We start from the raw sequence: 21,682 nt of genomic DNA, 5'->3' as shown, positions 1-21,682 counted from the left end.
AGCTGAGAGTCAGAGAACCTTTATTCATTCAGTCACTCAACAAATATTGAATGCCCACTATGGACCATTGTTCCAGGTCTCAGTCAAATCTCAGTTCTGTCCCCACCCACCCCCTCTTTTGGAGGGTTTAGCTTCAATCCTCACAACTCATTTATTTTCTACAGAAGGAAACTAATATCTGCCCTATCTAATGAGGTTATGGTGAAGATTAAAATGATAATATATCTGTATGTCTGTATGGTGCAGCTGGATGTTATCTGGGCCACTAAGAAACTAATTAGGTCTGAATAGACCTCCAGGGTCTGCCCCATCCTGACCTGAAAAGTCTGTAAAGAGAACAGACTCTGGGCACTAGGTATGAGTGAGTCCATGACTTTCCTTTACTCTTCAGCCATAGACTTGCGTTCCTAAGAAGGCTTTTTACAAGGTTGAAGAGTGCATTTAAAAGAGTCTCGATATAATAACCGAGTGACCGAGTCAGGTCAGTTCTACAGCTTTTTTAGCTCTTTTAATTAGCTTCTTCCTTTGCCCTATTGTCATTGCCCTATTTCATTACCATATCCTCTTCCTTAGGACAAAAATAGTGTCCTTACCAGTCGGCTGCCCCTTGGTATCTTCAACCTGTCATACAAGTCTGGATGATGCCACTCAAGATTAAAATTGTTTAGTGTCTTCTTAGCACCCAAGATAAAATCGAAAGGCCTTAATTTGTCTCCACCTATTGTGCCAGCCCCATCTGTTGCCACCTCCTTCACATACCCTAAGCTACTGCCATGAAATGATTCTCAATGCTTCCCGGGTAAACCAGCCTCTCTGATGCTGTAGGAGTCTGTTGCAATCTTTCCCCTCTACCAGGAATGCTTGTTTCCCTCATCTTTAGTTAGATGGACAATTGCTACTCATGCTTCAAATCCCTGAGTATTTTCCCTGAGAACATTCTCTGCCTCCCCTAGACAGGCCGCCCTCCTCTTCACTTCCATGTCACTTTGAAAATCCCCATACATACTGGTATCAGAGCAGGACTTGTGTTTGCAACACTAGATAGAAGAAGCACCTTGAGGACAGGACCTTATCTCTTCAGAGTGGTCACCTGGAGCAGCACTTGGTGAGAGTTAGACACATATAGGTAGAATTCCTAGTTGTGTGACCTTGGGCATGTTATTTAACCTGTGTCTCATGTTTCCATCCACTGAGCAGAATAACTCCAAGGGCTTAATATCAAAACTCTCGTGAAGGTCCTGGAATACAGTTGGCACATACGATGAGGGTCATGGCCATAGGGTGCTCTCTACAGATATTTGTTGAATCAACTCAGCAGAACTCAGGAAAGGTGCTAATAATTTTTTTAAAGATTATTATTTTTAAAACTTACTTATTCATGAGAGACACACGGGGCGGGGGGCGGGGGGGGAGGGGAGAGGCAGAGACACAGGCAGAGGGAGAAGCAGGCTCCATGCCTCCATGCCTCCATTCAGGGAGCCCGACGTGGGACTCGATCCCCAGACCCCAGCATCACGTCCTGGGCTGAAGGCGGCGCTAAACCGCTGAGCCACCCGGGCTGCCCAATGTGCTAATAATTTTTATACTATATACCTAATAGGTGCCAAAACTGTCCTATCAAGGCTTACAGTTTTCGTGGTCTAAGTGGGAGTCTTACTTGTTGATCTTTAGCGACAGAGCTAAATGTGGGGAAGCGTCGCTCATCCGGGTGTTTGAGGAGGACCCAGCGTGACGCTGCGCACTGCTCCTCGCTCATCGGAGCCCGAGGGTGGGCTCAGGCGCCCCCACCATACCATTATCACTCCGGAATCCGGGCTTGGTGGTCCTGCGCTCGCAGCCGCACTGAGCTCGGAACAGGCCGCCTCCCACCCACCGGCCGGAGTAACTCCACCCGCCACGCGCCCCCTGGGGGGCGGGGCCAGCTGCGTCACGTGTCGTCACTTCCAGCGGACCCGGAAGCGCCGTTCTCTGGCAACTGCGGTTAGGAAGTGGGGATGGGATTGCGCTCCGTTTAAACTCTTGGCCGGCCGTGGGCTGAGGGCCGGCCGGGACTGCTGTGGCCTGGGCGAGCGCGGAGCGTGGGGCGGCTTCTGGGACAGTACAGGCGACCTCCGCCGTGTGCTCCTGGAGCCCGCGTCGCCCCGCCTCGCCTCTAGGAGCGGACCCGCCCCCGCCCTCGGTGCCTGGGACCCCGCGGGCGCTTCTGCCCGGCTGCCCAGCGCTCTGCATCCGGTCTCCGACAGCGGGGAGGAGCGGGTGTGCGGCTTCGGGGACATTCTGTCCCTGTCGTTTACTGCCCCCGCCAAGGTCTCCGCGGGCCTCTTCTGACTGACGTCGAGCAACCCGTCCTGAACATGGAGAAGTTTGGCATGAATTTCGGGGGCGGACCGAGCAAGAAGGACCTGCTGGAGACCATTGAGACGCAGAAGAAGCAGCTCCTGCAGTACCAGGCACGTCTCAAGGATGTGGTCCGCGCCTATAAAAGTCTACTGAAAGAGAAGGAGGCTCTAGAGGCCAGCATTAAGGTGCTGTCGGTGTCCCACGAGGCGGATGTGGGCCTCACAGGCGTCCAGCCTCCAGGCCTCTCTTTCCCTGACTCTGCGGATGACCGATGCTCCACTCACAGCGAAGATAGCACTGGGACAGCCACGAGCTTGGATACTGCGGCCAGTCTCACCAGCACCAAGGGTGAGTTTGGGGTAGAGGATGACAGGCTGGCTCGTGGCCCACCACCTCCAAAGTCCGAAGAAGCCAGCGGATCAGAGAGTGGCGTTAGCAGTAGCAGTGGAGATGGAGCATCTGGGGGTGGAGAAGTGGACAAACGGCTGCACCAGCTGAAGACTCAGTTGGCTACTTTGACCAGCTCTTTGGCTACAGTCACCCAGGAGAAGTCTCGCATGGAAGCTTCTTACCTGGCTGACAAGAAGAAGATGAAACAGGACTTAGAGGATACCAGTAAAAAGGCAGAGGAGGAGAGGGGCCGTCTGGAGGGAGAATTGAAGGGGCTGCAGGAGCAGATAGCAGAAACCAAAGCCCGACTTATCACCCAGCAGCATGATCGGGCCCAAGAGCAGAGTGACCATGCTGTGATGCTTCGTGAGCTCCAGAAACTGCTGCAGGAGGAGAGGACTCAGCGCCAGGACTTGGAGCTTCGGCTGGAAGAGACCCGAGAGGTCCTGGCGGGGCGGGCATATGCAGCCGGTCAGATGGAAGGGTTTGAACTGCAGACCAAGCAGCTGACCCGTGAGGTGGAGGACTTGAAAGGTGAGCTACAAGCTCTTCGAGAAGAGAAGAATCGGCCAGACCCTCGGCTGCAGGAGCTTCAGGAAGAGGCCGCTTGCCTTAAGAGCCATTTCCAGGCTCAGTTGCAGCAGGAAATGAGAAAGGTAATTATTGTCATGTCCTTCAAACATTAGTCATTTAGCCTGAAGTGGAAAACATTAGGGTTTTTTCTCCTTTGGTAATTAGAATTAAGTGGCTGCACTGTTGATTTTTGATGCTATTCAGAGTGTTGCACTGGGAAATATGGGAAATCCTGGAAAATCTGTTCTGTGGGGGGTGTTGACAGTATCCACAGAATGCACTTCCAACAGGATGTGGACTTTATTAGTGTAAGGCTGGTTTGGAGCCAGACGCCTCTGAACTTCTGGGCAGTGGCATCTTACCAGCTGTGCTCTGTGGAGCAGTAGAGTGGCAGCTGTGCGGTGAAAGGAGTGTGTATGCCTACGGGTGTATGTATTATTTAGGTAGTGGTATATGCCTGGGGGATCAGGAGGTGCAAAAGGAATCTTCTCAGAAGTACCCTCTTATAATTGCTTCTCAACAGTTTGCCTGTTTAGGAAAGATGTGCTATTTTACAGTGCTCCTTTCAGTGTGGAGAGAGATCCAACTGAGTTGTGAACTTCTGAGAATATTGGGAGAGGAAAAGAATGTCATGTGATTTCTTAGTAGGATTTGGGGAAACATGATAAAGATAATACGCTTCGTATGTGAGCCTTGTTTATGGTAGGAGAAACTGAAGCACTAAAGCAGAACAACAGATTTACAGAGGTTCTTAATATTGTTTGGTATAACATACCTCTGGGAGCAGAACCCAAACGGGTTATAGGAACTTTCGTTAGTATCCAGATCAATAGAAAAATCCCCAGTTTCCATTCTTTTTAGGTCATCCCAATCCCATGACCCTTTTGCTCCCCTCTCCTGCTTTCTCAGTTTGCTATAGGCATTTGTGGCTTTTTGGGGATGCATTTCCATCTGTTCCTTTGTTTTACAGACAGCCCTTGCAGAAGATCAACTGCGGCAGCAATCTGAGGTAGAAGAGCAGAGAGTGGCGGCCCTGGAGAATCAAATATCTGAGGTGTCTGAATTACTGGGCACCTATGAGAAAGCCAAGCAGAAGGACCAGCTGGCCATCCAGAAGCTAAAGGAGCGCATTCTGCAGCTGGATCTGGAGAACAAGACACTGGCTCTGGCAGCCTCCAGCCGGTCCCCTCTAGATAGCCATGGAGAAGAGTCCAGTCTGGATGTCAATGTCCTGAAGGATAAGATGGAGAAGCTGAAGAGGTTGCTGCAGGTGGCAGCCAGGAAAAGCCAGGTGACCCTGGATGTGGAGAAGCTCTGTGACCTGGAGATCATGCCCAGCTCAGAGGCTGCTGACGGGGAGAAGGCTTCCGTACTCTACTACCAACAGGAGCTGAAGCAGCTAAAGGAGGAGTTTGAGAGGTACAAGATGAGGGCCCAGGTGGTCCTCAAGAGCAAGAACACCAAAGACGGTAATCTGGCCAAGGAGCTGGAGGAGGCCCAGGAACAGCTTGCAGAACTGAAGGAGAAGTATATCTCATTGCGGCTGTCCTGCGAGGAGCTCGAGTGCCAGCACCAGCAGGAGGCTGAGGACTGGAAGCAGGAGCTGGCCCGGCTGCAGCATCTCCACCGGCAGGAGCTAGAGCGGAGCCAGCTGGACTTCAGGGACCGCACGCTGAAACTCGAAGAAGAGCTGCACAAGCAGCGGGATCGGGCCCTGGCTGTGCTGGCTGAGAAGGACTTGGAGCTGGAGCAGCTGCGCTCTGCAGCCTTGTCCTCTGGGCTGCCAGGGCGCAGAAGCCCCGTGGGGGGCGGGGGGCCCGGAGAGCTTGCCGATGTATCTGCCCCGGATAGCCTGACGCAGGCACTGCAGCTGGCTGCAGCCAACGAGCCCACGTTCTTCCTGTATGCGGAGCAGCTGGCCCGCAAGGAGGTGGAGATCACATCACTGAGGAAGCAGAAACACAGGCTGGAGGTGGAGGTGCATCAGCTGCAGGATCGGCTGCTGGAGGAGGGGGAGCGGCACCGTGAGCGGGTCGGAGCCCTACAGAGCCACATTGAGAAGAATATCAGGGACCAGAGCAGGGAGGGAGCCAACCTGGAGTACCTCAAAAACATCATCTACCGCTTCCTGACCCTGCCCGACACCCTGGGCCGCCGGCAGACGCTCACAGCCATCCTGACCATCTTGCATTTCAGTCCCGAGGAGAAACAAGTGATCATGCGGCTTCCAACTGGTAGTAGCTGGTGGCCTTCTGGCAAGAGATGATACCCTTTTCACTAACTCCCGACATTGCTGTGCCTCCTGTGTGGGAAGGGACAGACTCTGTTTCTACTGCCTCTTCTATTACATTATCAATTTTTTTCTTCACTGTGTTGAACTGGGAGAGTCTTTAATGTGGGGTGGGATTTTCTGCCAAACGCCATTAAGGCCACATTGTCCTTGGGCCCTAGAAATACTGGAAATGTCCCCAAGATTTCCTCGGGTGGTGTGCTTGTGAGGGGGACAGGGTGGCGAGATGAAGACTGGGAGGTGCCAAAGTTGGGGAAGTGGTGGGAATCTTTTAAAATAAGACTTTCTGTTTTAGTATTATGCTCCTAGCCCAGAACCAGGAGTAAATGTGACTCCAAAGGGAGTTCAGTTATTTCTAAACCCCCACAAGGACCAGCTGTTTACTCCCCATCTCATCATAGTCCAAGTCTGGTCCACTGCTGCCCCAATTTTCTGGGGACATAAATCCAGGCTGGAGAGAGGGACCAAGAAGTTTGAAATAGTGACAGATTGTCTGCTGTTGTCCACAGATTCTTCCATTCTGGAACTGGGAAGCTTGGTCTAGTTGGGGCTAGGTATGGCCTGGTCGGTCTGGACAAAACACACCACTGTGTCCATCCTGTAGAAGGCTCTGAGCACCACGTCCGTCTTAGGCATTTCCTGAGTAACCTGCTTTTCGCCCTGGATAGGGTTATCGGAGGCCTCTTGCATTTGACCCTGCCTTCACCTCTCTGCCTCAGGTTGGCCTGAGACTGTGAGTGAATGATTTTGCTAGCTTTCCTCTGTGTTGAACTTCCATTAAGAAAAAAATCCTGGCTTCTTATAGAGAGGGGTCCGATTGGGAAACTGATCCTGTCTGGATACAGAGAATTACCTCAGAGATTTACAGCCTCCTCACCATCCCCCCCACCCCTCAGCTGTTTCTGTGGCTTTGTAGGGACAGAGAAGAGGAGGAAGATTTGCTGATTGCAGATTGCTGTGACCCTCTCAAGAGAGTGGTGGAAGTTTAGGAGGAGCTGGGGTGCTAGCTGACCCGTGAATAGCATTCTGGCTAAATCTCCAGTCCCTGCAAGCCAGGGTATTCATGGGTTGCTGTCACCAGGGTGTTTTGCCAACTCCTTTAGGGGGTAATAGAGTTTCAGTACACAATCCTCGTCTTCCCCACATGTGTTACTACAAATTTTCCTCCTTTCTGTTTTTATTTATTTTTTTAATGTTTGGTCTTGTGAAAGTAGATTTGATCTGCGCATAAAGAAAGGGGACCTCAGGCAATCTGGAAAGAAGGGACTCAAGAAAGTTGGGTTGAGACAGTATCAGTTCCTCTATTCTATCCTTTCCCTCATCTGCTCTTGCTGGCATAGAGATCTTTGGACCCTAAAGACCAATGCTTTACCACTGACTGGACTAACATGTATCTTTCTGTTATTTCATCATAGAAATCTGATTTGTGTAGGTTTGGGATAGCAGAAGACTTTGCTTACATGTTCTAATTGGGAGGCTGGGTACCTTGGACTGTCTACAAACAGCAGACTTAATGAAGCAGATGTGATGTGTTCAAATGATAACAGATCATGGAATCATTAAATCTGAACAACCTGACCTCTATGCTTTCTTAATGAGATGCACACATACATACACACGCATACACACAGAATGTGAATATAAATGGTGAATAAAAAGGATGGAGATAATATATTAATCCATGAGTTTGAGGGGCACCTGGGTGGCTCAGTGGGTTAAACATCTGATTTTAGCTCAAGTTGTGATCTCAGTGTCTTGAGGTTGGAGCTCTGCATCCGGCTCTGTGCTCAGTGGGGAGTTTGCTTGTTCATCTTCTCTGCCCCCTTCCCCTTGCTCATGCTCTCTCCCTATCTCTCTTAAGTAAAAATTTTTTAAAGCTTTTATTTATTTATTCATGAGAAACACAGAGACACAGGGAGAGGGAGAAGCAGGCTTCTTGCAGGGAGCCCAATGTGGGACTCCATCCTAGGACCCTGGGATCACGCCCTGAGCCACCCAGGTGTCCCAAGTAAATAAAATCTTAAAAAGAAATCCATGAGCTTGAATCTAGAGAGGAATGTCTCAATACTTTACCTCAATTACAAAACAAATTTTTCAGCCTGGAATTACGTGTGTGTGTTTGTGCTACAAGGCTGTAAATAAGCAGCTACACTAGAAAAAGCTTTCTCCTAGGTTTGGTGAATGGGCTTGAAACTTAAGTAATTGCTGCTTGAAACTTTAGAAATAATCAGTGTATTGAATGCTTTATTATGCTTCAAATCATGGTTCACAGTATCCTGGAAAAATTTCTGAGTATTTCAAACTAAACTAAAATCATAATCATTTAATTGTCTTAATTAACCCGATCCCCTCAAATGTAGCATATATTTTTATTGTTATTTCTAGGTGGTTTTGGACAGCACAGAAAGATCCATAGTCATAGCTGTTTTCCTAGGACTAATCAATCATTCCTATGCTTTTTATTTTTGAGAAGACACCACAGGGGCAAAGAAGCAAGTCAAGTTCTGATAAATAATTGTTTAAGTACTGATATTTATAAGCCCATGACTACTCCCTACTGAAGTGGAAAAGGCATGGTCCCTTCCTACCTTTCAGAAGAACACAAGTTCTTTGTCTCCCCACATTTTCCTCCCAAATATGTTTTCCAGTTGCCTGACTGGTTTTCCAGTGCTACTGCATACTCTGAGAAAGGAAAGGGAAAGAGAGGAAAAGAATTGGAATCAGATACAGAGAAAAATAAGTTTTCCCCTGGCCTTATATCGGACAGTACATGAATATCGGACAGTACATGAGGTGTGTCACTAAAGGAATGAGACAACTTTATTTATTACCACACAAATTGGGAGGATTGCTGAGAACAGATGCAGGGAGAAGGGGGCAGGAAGGCAAGTTGATTATTCTAAGGGCTCTCAGCTTTCCTCCTCCTCTCTCCTCTCTTGTTGGGGATCTCCTCTCTGGGGAGCAGATAGCCATATAATTATGCCCCAGATGTAAATCCCCATCTGTTACCCAGAACTCTAGGGCTCTTGGCCTTGTCTTGAGAAGCTGCCACTACAGGGTTGTGTTTGGTAACTTGCCAAGTGTACCAGCACCGTGTCAAGCCATTCACACCCATTATATCATTTACTCCACATACATGTTGCTATCCTCCCATTTTTACAGATGAAGAGAGGGTGGTTGAGATGTTAAATTTGCCCAAGGTCACATAACTGGAAATGTCTGAAACAGGTTTGGCTACCCAACACCTGCTCAATCTGGGTGTCCTTTCTTAGGACTTGTGAGGGTCAGGGCCTATCTCCACAGGTGACTTCAGGGATGGAGAGATGGATCGCTAGGTTGAACTGGGTTGGTTCAAATGGGGAGAAGGTCTCCAGCCATAAATTGCAGTCAAGCAATGTTGCTACGCTGTAGAGTTAAACAGGCGACATTGGTTCCTTATAAAGAGCCCTAAAGCTGTCCTCTCCCCCAGGTTCTAGATGACTGCTAATTTTTAGGACTTGGATCACTAACAAAACAAAAGGAGGGCTGGGTATCAACTATTGCTGTTGTGGTTCCAACTATGACCTCTAGTAAGGAAGGAAAACAGCTTGGGGAATTAAAAATAGAACACTAATGAATGGGTCACTAATCTTCAGTTCCTTTTACTTCCTCCCCCTCTGTCTTTCCATGCTTCTCTAGGCAGCCTGGTTACCCCAGGTTGATGGTTTTGGAGCAAGGAACTAGGTTCACACATTCTGGGTTGAAATCTCAATCCAATCTCCTGTCAGTTCTGTGACCTTAACAAATTAATATTACTTAAGTTTCTTATAATGGGGGTAATACCACCTATTTCAGGGTTCTGTCCTCATCTTAAAGAAAAACTAAGTATATAAAGAACCAGGGAGATCCCTGGATGGCGCAGCGGTTTGGCGACTGCCTTTGGCCCAGGGCGCGATCCTGGAGACCCGGGATCGAATCCCACGTCGGGCTCCCAGTGCATGGAGCCTGCTTCTCCCTCTGCCTATGTCTCTGCCTCTCTCTCTCTCTCTCTGTGTGTGACTATCATAAATAAATAAATAAAATTAAAAAAAAAAAAAGAACCAGCCCAGTACCCAAAACAAAGTCGGTGCCAAGCACCCAGAGTGTTTAGGTGGCAGAATGGGGGTTAGACTGAGCTCTCTGGATTTAAGTCCAGTGTTTCTTAGCCACAAATCTTGCTGTAAGCAAAAGTAGAAATAACAATGGTCTTTTGGGGTAGTCCGGGTGGCTCAGTGGTTTAGCCCCACCTTCAGCCTAGGTCCTGATCCTGGAGACCCGGGATTCGAGTCCCACGTCAGGCTCCCCGCATGGAGCCTGCTTCTCCCTCTGCCTGTGTCTCTGCCTCTCTCTCTCTCTCTCTCTCTCTCTCTGTCTCTCATGAATAAATCAATAAAATCTTAAAACAAAAAACAAAAAAAGCAATGGCCTTTTGTGGAGTGCCTGCTAGGAAGCAGACTGCTCACATTTCCCCTACATTATTTTATTTACTTATCATACCAATCTTGTGAAGTGTATCTATTTTGCAAAGGAGGACATGGAGGCTTGGCAAAATGAGACGAATTGCCAAAGGCCCAGGGCTGGTAATGGCAGAATTGGAATGCAAACATGTTTATCTGAGGCCGTGCTGTCCCCCGTCAAAATATTTTGGAGGTTAGTATTTACAGTAGGGTCCTTGTCTTTATCTTAATTCAGCAGCTATCAGGTGTCTGAAAATACAGCTTCAGTCTAGACAGTATCACAGACCCTTCCTGGGGATCCTATCCTGGCAGCTTGCATACTCCACTGGCCTATCTGCCCAGCATGTGGCTTTAGTCAGCTGAGTTGCGATTGGAAGGCGTCTGGAGGCCAAGCTTGTTCATGTTGGGTTTGCAGGCCTTCGCTGGGTCACCTGGTCAGTTTCCATTTCCTGAAACTGGGATCCTCCACACCATTCTCTCTACCTCAAGGTCCTTCCCCCAGTGCCATCCCAGCCTGGATGCTCCTGCCCTTTCACGCTTGGCTGGAATGTCACTTCCTCCATGCTGATTTCTCTGATACTTAGCCATGTGCAGTGCTTCCTTCTCTGAGGTCCCTTGCGATTTTTTTTTCATACTGACCTTGGGTACAGTGATTTCCTGTACTTTATTATTATTTTTTTTAGAGAGGGAGTTGTGGCGCGGGTGCAGAGGGTGAGGGAGAGAGGGCTCCCTAGCAGGCCCTGCACTGAGTGCGGAGTCCTAGGCAGGCTCGATCTCATGACCTGAGCAAAAACCAAGAGTTGGACACTTAACTGACTATGCTGTCGGGTGCCCCTCTTGTATTTTTATTTTTAAACTTACTTCTCTGTGTCTTTGACTAGCCTGTAAATTCCTCAATGTCATGCCCCATGCCTTATTCATCTTTGTACTATTAGGACTTCTCATTCCTGGCACTTACTGAGTGCTTAATACAGAGCTGACTGGATGGAAAAGAGGCTGAAAATACCAGTCTCATAGGATTCTATAACCTCGTCCACCATCTGCATTCCAATTTGTCAATTAACCCAATAATATTCTTCATAGAATTTTTCTTCGTCTTGTAAAGGATCTTGTTAAGGATCACATATTGCATTTAGTTGCTTTATCTCTTTAGTCTTCTTTAATCTAGGATAGTTCCTCACCTTTTCATTATCTTTTACAACAGAGGCATTTTTAGATAATACAGCTCTCTGCCTCCCCTTAATAGAAATTTCTTTATGATTCGATGGCTGGTTATACATTCCCTGCCAGCATATTATACAAGTGATGTGATCTCAGAATATCACATCTAGAGGCAAATTGTATCCATTTGTCCTTCATTGATGATATTGATTGTGGTGCCCACACAGATATCTGATTTCTTCGCTATGTAGTTAATATTTTCTGCCTTGCTACCAATAAGCAATCTATGGGGAGATGCCTTAAGTCCCTGCAGATATCCTGCTCCTTATCAAAGCTTCCCTTCTAAATTTAGTATCAACCAATGATAATCCAATCATTACTCTATTGGCTGTGATGGTTGCAAAATGGTTTTCAACTCTAGCATTTATCTTTTGGTCTTTGAAATTTTCTAAGCAAGAGCCTTGCCTTCTCCGTTGTTTATTTAACAGTTTATTTATCTATTTATTATTAGTATGAACTGATGGATTCCTATTTTTCCACAGTTTATAATTCACTATTTTACTTAATTATTTTAACTCAAATTTCCTCAGATTTGGTCAAAGTCCCTTCAAACTCCCATATTCTTGTGTCATTCCCCCATCATTTCTGGCAAAAAATGTGTTTCTGGCTCATCTTCTGAGTTCTATACCCCAGTCATGAAATCAATTATTTCTCTGGGGATCCTTGGTTCCTATTAGTGGAGACTGGTATTAGAAACCAATATCTGGGAGTGATGGAAGTTCATTGTTACTGGGGTATCTTTGCTTTTAGGTAGGCAGACTTGGGAAATGTATGCATATAATGTATATACATAGACACACGTACACATGTGGCTATACACATATGCAATACACACTTTATACATCATGAGCTCACACTGATATCTCTAATTCCGATCCATTTCCACACAGTGTTTTTGCATTATCCATCCATTCCATATTTGTGTTTCTTCTACAGCAAGAACCCTAGGATGGATCCTGTAATGTTTCATTAATATTATATGTTTCATTGACATTTAGAAAACAGGCAGAGTGAAATAGGCACAAGGAGACAGACAAGAACAACCAGAAAAGGAGGAGAAAGCCAGTGGAGGGATGTCAGAGAATTCAAGGTAGACTGAGTTTCATTATGGAAATATGGAAAACAGTGGCTGAGCTATACAGCGGAATACATGTGAATGTTAAAAAGCCATTTCAAATCCTGTTGGAAAATCATTTAAAACCTGACAGGGCTGAGGGCACCTGGATGGTGCAGTCAGTTGAGCATCTGACTCATGCTTTCGGCTCAGGTCATGATCTCTGGGTCATGGGATTGAGCCCTGCAACAGGCTCCATGCTCAGTGCAGAATCTGCCTGAGACCCTTTCCCTCTCCCTCTGTCTTTGTGCTCACCATCTCTCTCTCTCTCTCTCTCTCTCTCTATCTCTCTCCCTCTCTCTCTCAAATAAATAAATCTTTTTTAAAAAACATAAAATTAAAAATTTAAAATCAAGGTGTCCACAGGGCTCTATTCCATTCTGGAGGCTGGAGGGAGAAGCCATTTCCTTGCCTCTTCCAGCTTCTAGAGGCTGTCTGCGTTCTTTTTCCCATGGTCCCCTTCCTCCATTTTCAAAACCAGAGATGTGACATTGCTGTGTACCTTTCTCCCAGAGTCACACCTTCCTCTAACTCTTCTGCCTCCCTTCTTGCACTCTTACAGACCCCATGATTACATTAGGTCATTGGGATAATCCAGGATCATCTCTCTATTTTAATTCCCCTTTACCATGTAACCTAACAGGTTCTAGAAATTAGGACATGAACATCTGTGGTGGACATTATTCTGCCTACCACAGTATATATTTGGTAAATATTTTACGTGGAAAGAATTTTAGCGAGCAGAAATGGAAAATGAAAATTCTCTCTAACTTCTTGGTAATAAAAGCTTCCAGTACTACTGGAATATTCCTAGCGATATTCTTTTTCATGGGAAACCAGCAACACCTAGTGTCTCTTCAAATAAATTTCAACAGAAAACATAAAGTGTTCCGTAATTAAAAAGATAGAAGGTACAGCTCAGTTCCTGATGGCAGAGGAAAGAAATTCTCACCATTCATAGTGGAAGAAGACTGATGATTCTCTCTTCTATCTGTTCTCTCTCTCTTTTTTTTTTTTTGACATAATGTTTTCAAGGTTCATCCATAGCTCTTCTATCTGTTCTTTAGACCTAGTTGTGTTCCCCATATCCATGCATATATCCAGAAGTATTTAAATTAATTCTGCTTGGGCATGACACAATAATGGGCTCTGTGACAGAAGAAGAAAGATAAGACAAAAAAAAAAAAAAGATAAGAACATGATTTCCATTTTCAAATTGCCTTCAGTCTTATTGAGCAGACAAGACACACTGTGGGAATTAAAGCATATATATGTACCCATTTATAAAATACTAGAGATTTAATGGCCAAGGATACCAGTTATAATGAGGCTTAATTGTGCATATATCAAAACCCAAAAGAACACTGGCTTCAATAGCAGAGAAATTCATTTATTGTTCTTGTGAAAGAGTTTGTGTAGTCATTGGAAGCCCTTCAAAAAGTTAAACGTAGAGTTATATAGGACTCAGAAGTTACACTCCAAAGTTTATATCCAAGAGAATTGAAAACACACTTCCATACAAAAACTTGTATATTAATGTCTCTTAATACAGATAATAGCCACAAAGTGGAAACAACCCAAATGCCTGCCGTCTGATGAATGGATAAGCAAAATGTCGTATAATCCACACAATGGAATATTATTCAACCATAAAAAGGAAGGAAGTACTGATGCACGCTACAGCATGGAAGAACTTGAAAAACATTATGCTAAGTGAAAGAAGTCAGACACAAAGGCCACATGTTGCATGATTCCATGTGTATGAAATGTCCAGGACACATACATTTATAGAGACAGAGAGTAGATTAGTCATTGCTAGGGGCTGGGGAGCAGGAAGGGAAGAATGGAAGTGACAGCTAAGCACAAGGTTTATGTTGGAGGTGATGTTCTGGAATTAGTAATGGTCGAACAGCTTTGTGCATATGCTAAAAACTCCATCAGCTGTTGAATTGTACACTTTAAGTGGGTAAATTGTTTTATATGTGAATTGTATCTCAATAAAGTTACTAAAAGCATGCTAGGAGGGCTAGGGAGGCAAAATGAGTGATGAATAATTAGAGGACATGGAGAAGAGATTGGAAAAGTTTCTCCCATTAGTTGTTTGCTCCCCACCCCCCCAGTTCCTTCTCTAGGCCTCAGAGTGGTTGCCCCTTTCTTTCCCATGTATTAGATCTCCTTCCTACAAATAGGAGGATATTTACTATGAGAGGCTGACCTGGCCCTCGTCAGGGAGAGAGCTGGCTTTTCTGGGCCCTATGGAGATAAAATAGAGAATGTGCTGATGGACACAGAATGGAATAGGGTTCACTCTCCGTATCCTGATGGTGTCCCCATGTGGGAGGCACTTCTGGTTCAAGGGAGTATATGTCCTTGAGAGTCCTTGGCCCTGATGGCACAGGAGAGGAGCTCTGTGAGCCTGATAGATCACTGTTGGCCACTATGTGACTGACTGGAGGAGGATGAATCTTAAGGATGCCTGTGTCCCTAATCTCCACGGGGGGAATGTGAACTAGCAGTGCCTGTCTGCACTCCCTGGCTGACCCTGCTTTGGGCCCTCAGGACATTTGTCCTCCCTCCAGTCCCCAGTGATAGAGAGTTCCTCATTAACACATATTTTGGAATCCTCTTCACAGCCCTGTGGCTTTATTCTTGATCTGTCTCTTATTTCTCTTCTTGTGCTGTACAAACCAAGTATTCCTCCTGCCTGCTTGCTTGCTTGCTTTTTCTCTTTTGGAGTTGTCACACACAAAGAAACTTTCATTTGTAGCAAATAAGGAGGTCACAGGGAATAACTGCCAAAGCCATGACTCCTCAAGTACTATTTCTGACATCACTGTAAGAGTTATCTCACTTGTTCTAATAGGCCTTTGTCAACAGTGCAGATTGGATTAGACTTAATGTGTTACCTTGAGTGACTCATGTCTGTCCCTATGACCTTTCTCCCCATATTCATAGATCCCAGGAGTCTAGGTAGTGTGGAGATGGATAGAGATTAGCCTGAGATGGAGGAACTATCGTAAAAGATAGAGTCCCAATGGTCACAGCCAGAAGTGCAAGGAGACATGATGACTAAAAGTAGCATGGTATCCAGGATGGGACCCTAGGACAGAAAAATGACATTAGGTAAAAACTAGAAAATAGGAATCAAGTATAGACCTTGGTTAATAATCATGTATTGATACTGCTTTATTAATTGGGACGAATATGCCATAATGTTAAGATGTTCATCATAGGGAAAACTGAGTTTGAGGTATGTGGAAACTCTCTATATTGTCTTTGAAAATTCTCTGTATATCTAAAATTATTCTAAAATTAAGACTTCATTAAATCATACCCAAATATAATGTCCCCATTCCCATCAGAGAATTTAGCTCTGCATTGGCCAGACTATTTTAAAGAATGTCATCCTTCTTTATTATTTATTTATTAAAAGATTTATTATTATGTTTAAGTAATCTCTACATCGAATGTGGGGCTCAAACTCACAACCCTGAGTCAAGAGTCATATACTCCGCCGACTGAACCAGCCAGGTGCCCCCCATCTGACTTCTTTAAATGCTAGTTATCGATACCACTTGAATCATCAGTGTAGCCTGGAAAAGATCCATTTACCTGTGTATAAAAGACAGGACTTTAAAATCCTGGGTGAAAGGATAGGAAGATGAGAATACTGGAGCAGAAGTGCACATTCTGGTCCTAGAGGGGATGAGGCCTTGAAGGACGAGTGACTGTTGTAATCCTGGGCCATGTCCGAATGGCTGTTAGGAAAGGACTGACCCATGAGGACACATGTCACGGAGTTCAGGTAAGTTTTGCATCCACAGCAGAGCCAAAGGTCAGGAGCTGAAAGTGTTGCCAGGCTTTGTGCCAAACTCGTGAGTTTAGTGTGAGAATGAGCAAAGGTTGGGGTGTGTAAGCCATGTAACTGGGTCATTCAGAAGTGAGTTCAGAAGCTCTAGGTTCCAAGATCTCTGACTGGGGGCACAATGGGTCAGCATACTTCTTATGACAAGCTGTTAGAGGTAGACAGCCTGGCCAACCAGATGCCTCTGTCCACCTCCCTGGGGGATGCTGCTAAGGAAAAAGAGGGACTGAAGAGGTAGAGGAAGGGGAGAGAAATGACTTGGCAGGCTGTCCTACCCCTCAAGTGGTGACCGGTTTTCTTAGGCAGGTGCTTACCTATTTAGTGTAATGGGCTGAATAGTATCTCTTGAATTCACATCTATTTGGAGCCTTAGTAGGTGACTGTAACTGGAAATAGGGTTTTTGCAGGTATAATTACTTAAGATGAGGTCATACAGGATTCAAGTGGACCCTAATCCAATGACTTTTGTCCTTACAACAAGAGGAGACACACAGATGGGAGAAGGCCATGTACAGTTGGAGACAGAATATGGAGTGATGTACCCATAAGCCAGGGAACACTAAGGATTGCTAGGAGCCATCAGAAGGCAGGAAGAGGGATGATGGCCCTGCCGACACTTGATTTGGGACTTGTGGCTTCCAAAATTGAAAGAGAATACCTTTCTGTTTTAGGCGACCTAGCTTGTGGTTCTCTGTTCTGGCGGCCTAAGGAAATCCAGACATCTGATGGGGATGGTGCTGGGAGGGTGTATAGCACCAGCTACGCTTGGCGGGCCTCAAGCTGGGGTGATTCCTGGTCCCTGGCAGGCCAGAAGCCTGAAGCTGGAGCCTTATAATTGTGAGCCCCAACATGATCCAAAAATTTATGAGTAATTAGTATAGATGATAATATAGGTTACCCCCACCTTCTACTCCCCACAGTGAAGGCTTGCCTGCATGGGATTTCCTTGTGAAATCTTTGTCCCATTATCTGAAAGAACCAAAAGGTGTAAATTCCTCCTAAAAACTTTGCCCAGTGGTTCCATGGGATATGCCCACATTTTCTTCTCTAGGGGTTACCCATCCCACACCTTCATGCAGAAATTTTTCAGATCATTCATGCCTCTCTTTTCAGATCCTAGATCTGCTTGATCATTGTAACCTCTGACCACATGATGGTCATAGTGTGGCCACAGTCTCGGACACTATGAACCATCCCTTTCCCAAACTTCTCTCCTAGAAAGCAACACCTCTATCTTCTTTCTCCTCTGACTTCCTCTCTTCGTATCTCTGTGACTTAATTGCCTCCCCCACTTGCTTGAAAATGTTGTAGTTCATTTGAGTTCTGTATTTGATCTTCTGTCATCACTCTACAACTCTCTTGGGGGACCATCCAATTTCCTAACTGATTGCCCCCACCACATGGCCCCTAAACCTGTGCTCCAGTTCAGGACTCTTCCTTGAGCTCCAGCTTCATAGGTCAATGCAAGGTTTCCCCATGGGGGGTACCAGCCACTTGTGAATCAGGGTGTTTCTAAGCACTGGATTGATGTGTGTCTTCCCTCAGCTAGAGCCACAGACCCGCCCTCTATTGAAATAAAGAAGTCATAAAGAGTTTTCATGAAGATTTAAAAGATAAATATTGAACAAGTTTGAAGGAAGTAAAACTCATGCAAAGTAAAATTCCTACATGTGTTGAGTGTAGGAATGATGCAATCAGTAGATTGTCAACTGGTCCATGCTAACTTTTATTATGATAGAAGGTGGTTTAAGGGCACAAAAATACACATTTAAGGAAATCATAGGCTAAAGTATAATGTGTTTAATAGCTCGTTCCAGCCACCTTAGTGGCTTTCCAGATCTTAGCCCTGACTTAGAGGCTACTCTTCTTGGTCACCTGGTGTTGCCCTCAGACCAGGCTGAGCCCTTCAGAGTCTCCTAAGTGGAGAGAAAAGCACTCTTCCGCTGTCTTTAATCTCCTTTATTCATGAAGCTCTGCCCTTCTTCTCTATAATGATGTCCTTTTGCCCTTGCTCTTGGCATACCTCAGCAGGGTGATGAGCCTCGAACCTCCTGTGTGAGTCATGGTCCCGAGCTTTGTCTGTACTCCCTCGTGGCTCACTTTAGCTACCTCGGGTCAGAGTCTAGGCCAGGAAACACCTCCATGAAATCACGGGAAAGATCAAAAGTCTGCAATGGTCCAATGGCCATTAAAAAAAAAAAAACACACAAAAAAAACTTAAAGTGTCTGTGGGTCCAGAAGTACGCTGGGGAGATGGGATGAGAATCCACATAATAAAGTTTATTTTTATTTTTATTTATTTTTTATTTTTTTTAAGTTTATTTTTAAACATGGTGTGAAGTCATCCTATTCCATCACTAAGGATGCTAACATGCTGGAATGTGTGGATGAAGATGCTTGGGTGGATAATGTTGGCCGTTTCCCTTGGTATATTCATGCACAGTTTGTTTTTGAGACATCCAGTAATGATTAGAAGTGTGCCCCTAAGCAGCTCTGGGCTCAGCTCTGGCACTCATGGCTTAATTAGGTGGATTTTGACTCATCATTATTTAGTTGCCCATTTTTTCTTAGCAGAGTGCTTTCCTTGTTTTATGCAATTAGAAGGAGGAAGCTCACAAAAGTCATCACATTAAAGAAGAGATATGACAGAAAAGATCATTAATTCTATCTTACTGTACAAATCCCAGCAGTAATTAGGGACTTGCACAAACAGCACCGCTTACATTATTTAGTTGACAATTGCTAATAACAACTCCAGCTGTGTGGTAGTGCACTTTATTCTTCATAAAAGCAAAAGCGATTAGTTCGCCATATAATCTAATCATCGGAAAAATGTAATTCCCATGGCAACATCTGTTATTACTGCCTTGTAAAAGGGCAGGCAGGATTTTGACACATGAAATTGTATCGCAGCCTGAAAACCAAAGTAAGTGTTTCCTCCACTAGAGGACTGGTCCCCACGCTGTTTGGGGGAGTTCTCCCCTGGGCAGCAGGCAGTGTGGACGGAGTGGGGCAGAACCAGATTCTCAGCAATTTCTTACATTTTCATTACCTAGGTGAATTCGAGGAAGAAATGCTGCAGAAGCCAATTCTTTTGGGAGAAGAGTGGTTTCAGAAAGATGATTAAAGTTCGCGTGAGAGATTTGGAGGGGATTTTTAAACTACAATCAGTGAACAATTCAACTTAATATGTACTGGGTTCCTTGGTGTGAGGGACTGTGGGCCAGACGCTAATTACAAAGGCAGTGAGACACTGCATCTGGTGTCAAGGAGCCTCTTTCTAACCTCAAGCTTAGTGACTGTTTCCAGCTTTCCCAGGCACTTGGTCACCTGCTAGAATTTGGGCGTGGTCATGTCCCTTGCTTTGACCTACAGGAACTCTTTCATGATCCCTCCATTTCCCTGTCTCCCTATCAAAAAGTGGCTAGTGAGTTTTCTCTTTAACAGGATCAAATCTAGCCCACCCTACTACAGAAGGTCAGACCTCCTGCCACACCTGCTGGTGGATAATCAATGAGAGGACAGATACAAAGACACCTTGGTTGGCATGTAATAGGCCTTGGTGAAAGTATTTTTCCTCCCCCTTTTCCCTTTTAAAATCTCATGAAAAATGAGAATCCTTATTCCTCAAAAGAGAGCTGGATTTACATATATTTTTACTACACCAATGTCTAGAAATGTTTCTATGAGAGATTCCTTCATTTGAGGTTGGAGTAATGGCCCACATGATTTTATAGTCACAATATGTTATAGAGACTGCTAATTGTCTCCCTGTATTTATTCTCCTCTTCCCTCTTAGAAAGAATATCTCAATATCTAAGTGGGTACATTGTGCCTCAAGCTCAAAGACATTTGCTAAGGTCCCTGCAGTTAGGCAAGCCCACGTGACTATTATACAAGGAGACACTCCCCACAAAATGGCGTTGGGGGAGGAAGTACCCTGTCCTTTTCTTTGCTCCATTCTGCTGCCTGGGATGGCTATGCAGTGGCTGAAGCTCTAGCAGCCCTCTCAGACAATGAGGAGGAGGGACCTGCACTAGAGATGGTGGAGAGTGGGCTTGAACACACCTTGGGTCCTTGGTCACTCAGTGGAGTGTCAAAAAAGTCATGCATTGTCTACTTCTAGATTTCTTCTAGATGAAAGAAAGATAAATTTCGTATTTACTTAAGCCACTGTTTTAAAATTTTTAACTAATATATTCATTTTAAAACTGTGGTAAAAAAAGAAAAATAAATTTCCCATCCTAACCATTTTTTTTAAATTTTTATTTATTTACGATAGTCACAGAGAGGGAGAGAGGCAGAGACACAGGCAGAGGGAGAAGCAGGCTCCATGCACCGAGAGCCCGATGTGGGATTCGATCCCAGGTCTCCAGGATCGCGCCCTGGGCCGAAGGCAGGCGCTAAACCGCTGCGCCACCCAGGGATCCCCCTAACCATTTTTAAGTATACATTTCAGTAGTGTTAACTATATATCAGTAGTTATATAACTATAACTATATTAACTATATATATATATAACTATATATATATAACTATATACATATATATAACTATATATATATATATAACTAAACTGCTGTCGTTTTGGGTTTTGTTTCTATGAAGTCAAAGCTAATTCTAACTAAAACACAGTAGAAGCTCTTTTAACTGACCTCCAATTAATGACCTTGTGAAATTAAGGGTCCTGACTAGGGGCACTTGGGTGGCTCAGTTGGTTAAGTGTCTGCCTTCCACTCAGGTCATGATCCCAGGGTCTTGGGATCAAGCCCCATATTGGGCTCCCTGCTTGGTGTGGAAGCCTGCTTCTTCATTTCCCTGCTGCTTCTTGCTCTCTCTTCCTCTCAAATAAATAAAATCTTAAAAAAAGGGAGGGGGGGGGGTCCTGTCCACTTCCTCAGTGATGTGTGCTAGTTGCCCATCATATAAATGTTCCTGCCTACTAAACTATATATTCTAGAATGGTCGTTCTCAAACTTGCCTGTGGTAAGAATCACCTGGAGAATTTAAGATTGTGATTATAAGTTTGGGATGGAGCCTAGGAATTTTGCATTTCTAAGGGGCTCCCAGAAGACATTGCTGCTGCTGTCTGGGGATACTCTTTGAGGCTGATCTGAGGACACCGCAGCCTTCTGTCACTGTAGGCTGAGCTGAATGTTATATTTATCTATATCCTGAAACCTGTGTATATATACTGTATTTCTGATTGTCTTTACAATTGTAAGAGTGTAAATTTGTTTATACTTAATGTACTTGTGATTGTAATTTAATAAAATATAACATCAACCCACAAAAGAGTAGTTGAAAAAAGGACTCTTACTATGAAATTAAACTGAATGTCTTTGCAAGGACTTAATATAGGTACTCACTAGAATAGTTTATGTGCTGCCAAAACCAGCACTGGTCCTCACTAA

General features: G+C 45.0%; 1 protein-coding gene and 1 long non-coding RNA gene across 2 annotated transcripts; one reads left to right on the top strand and one right to left on the bottom strand.

The window, feature by feature from the left end:
- Positions 1-1,934: 1,934 nt before the first annotated feature.
- On the top strand, positions 1,935-7,171 carry GCC1 (GRIP and coiled-coil domain containing 1). Its single transcript, XM_077857208.1, has 2 exons — positions 1,935-3,386; positions 4,274-7,171. The coding sequence occupies exons 1-2, from the start codon at positions 2,355-2,357 to the stop codon at positions 5,567-5,569; spliced, it is 2,328 nt and encodes a 775-aa protein (XP_077713334.1). The 5' UTR covers positions 1,935-2,354; the 3' UTR covers positions 5,570-7,171.
- Positions 7,172-8,016: 845 nt separating this feature from the next.
- On the bottom strand, positions 8,017-16,463 carry LOC144289024 (uncharacterized). Its single transcript, XR_013357100.1, has 4 exons — positions 16,016-16,463; positions 15,310-15,503; positions 13,356-13,552; positions 8,017-8,275 (listed from the first exon to the last, which is right to left on the bottom strand). It is a non-coding gene; the product is annotated as an uncharacterized LOC144289024 (long non-coding RNA).
- Between the last annotated feature and the right edge of the window lie 5,219 nt (positions 16,464-21,682).

Source organism: Canis aureus, chromosome 18 (assembly GCF_053574225.1).
Source record: "Canis aureus isolate CA01 chromosome 18, VMU_Caureus_v.1.0, whole genome shotgun sequence".
Taxonomy (NCBI): domain Eukaryota; kingdom Metazoa; phylum Chordata; class Mammalia; order Carnivora; family Canidae; genus Canis; species Canis aureus.
This window is presented reverse-complemented; position numbering and strand designations above follow the sequence as displayed.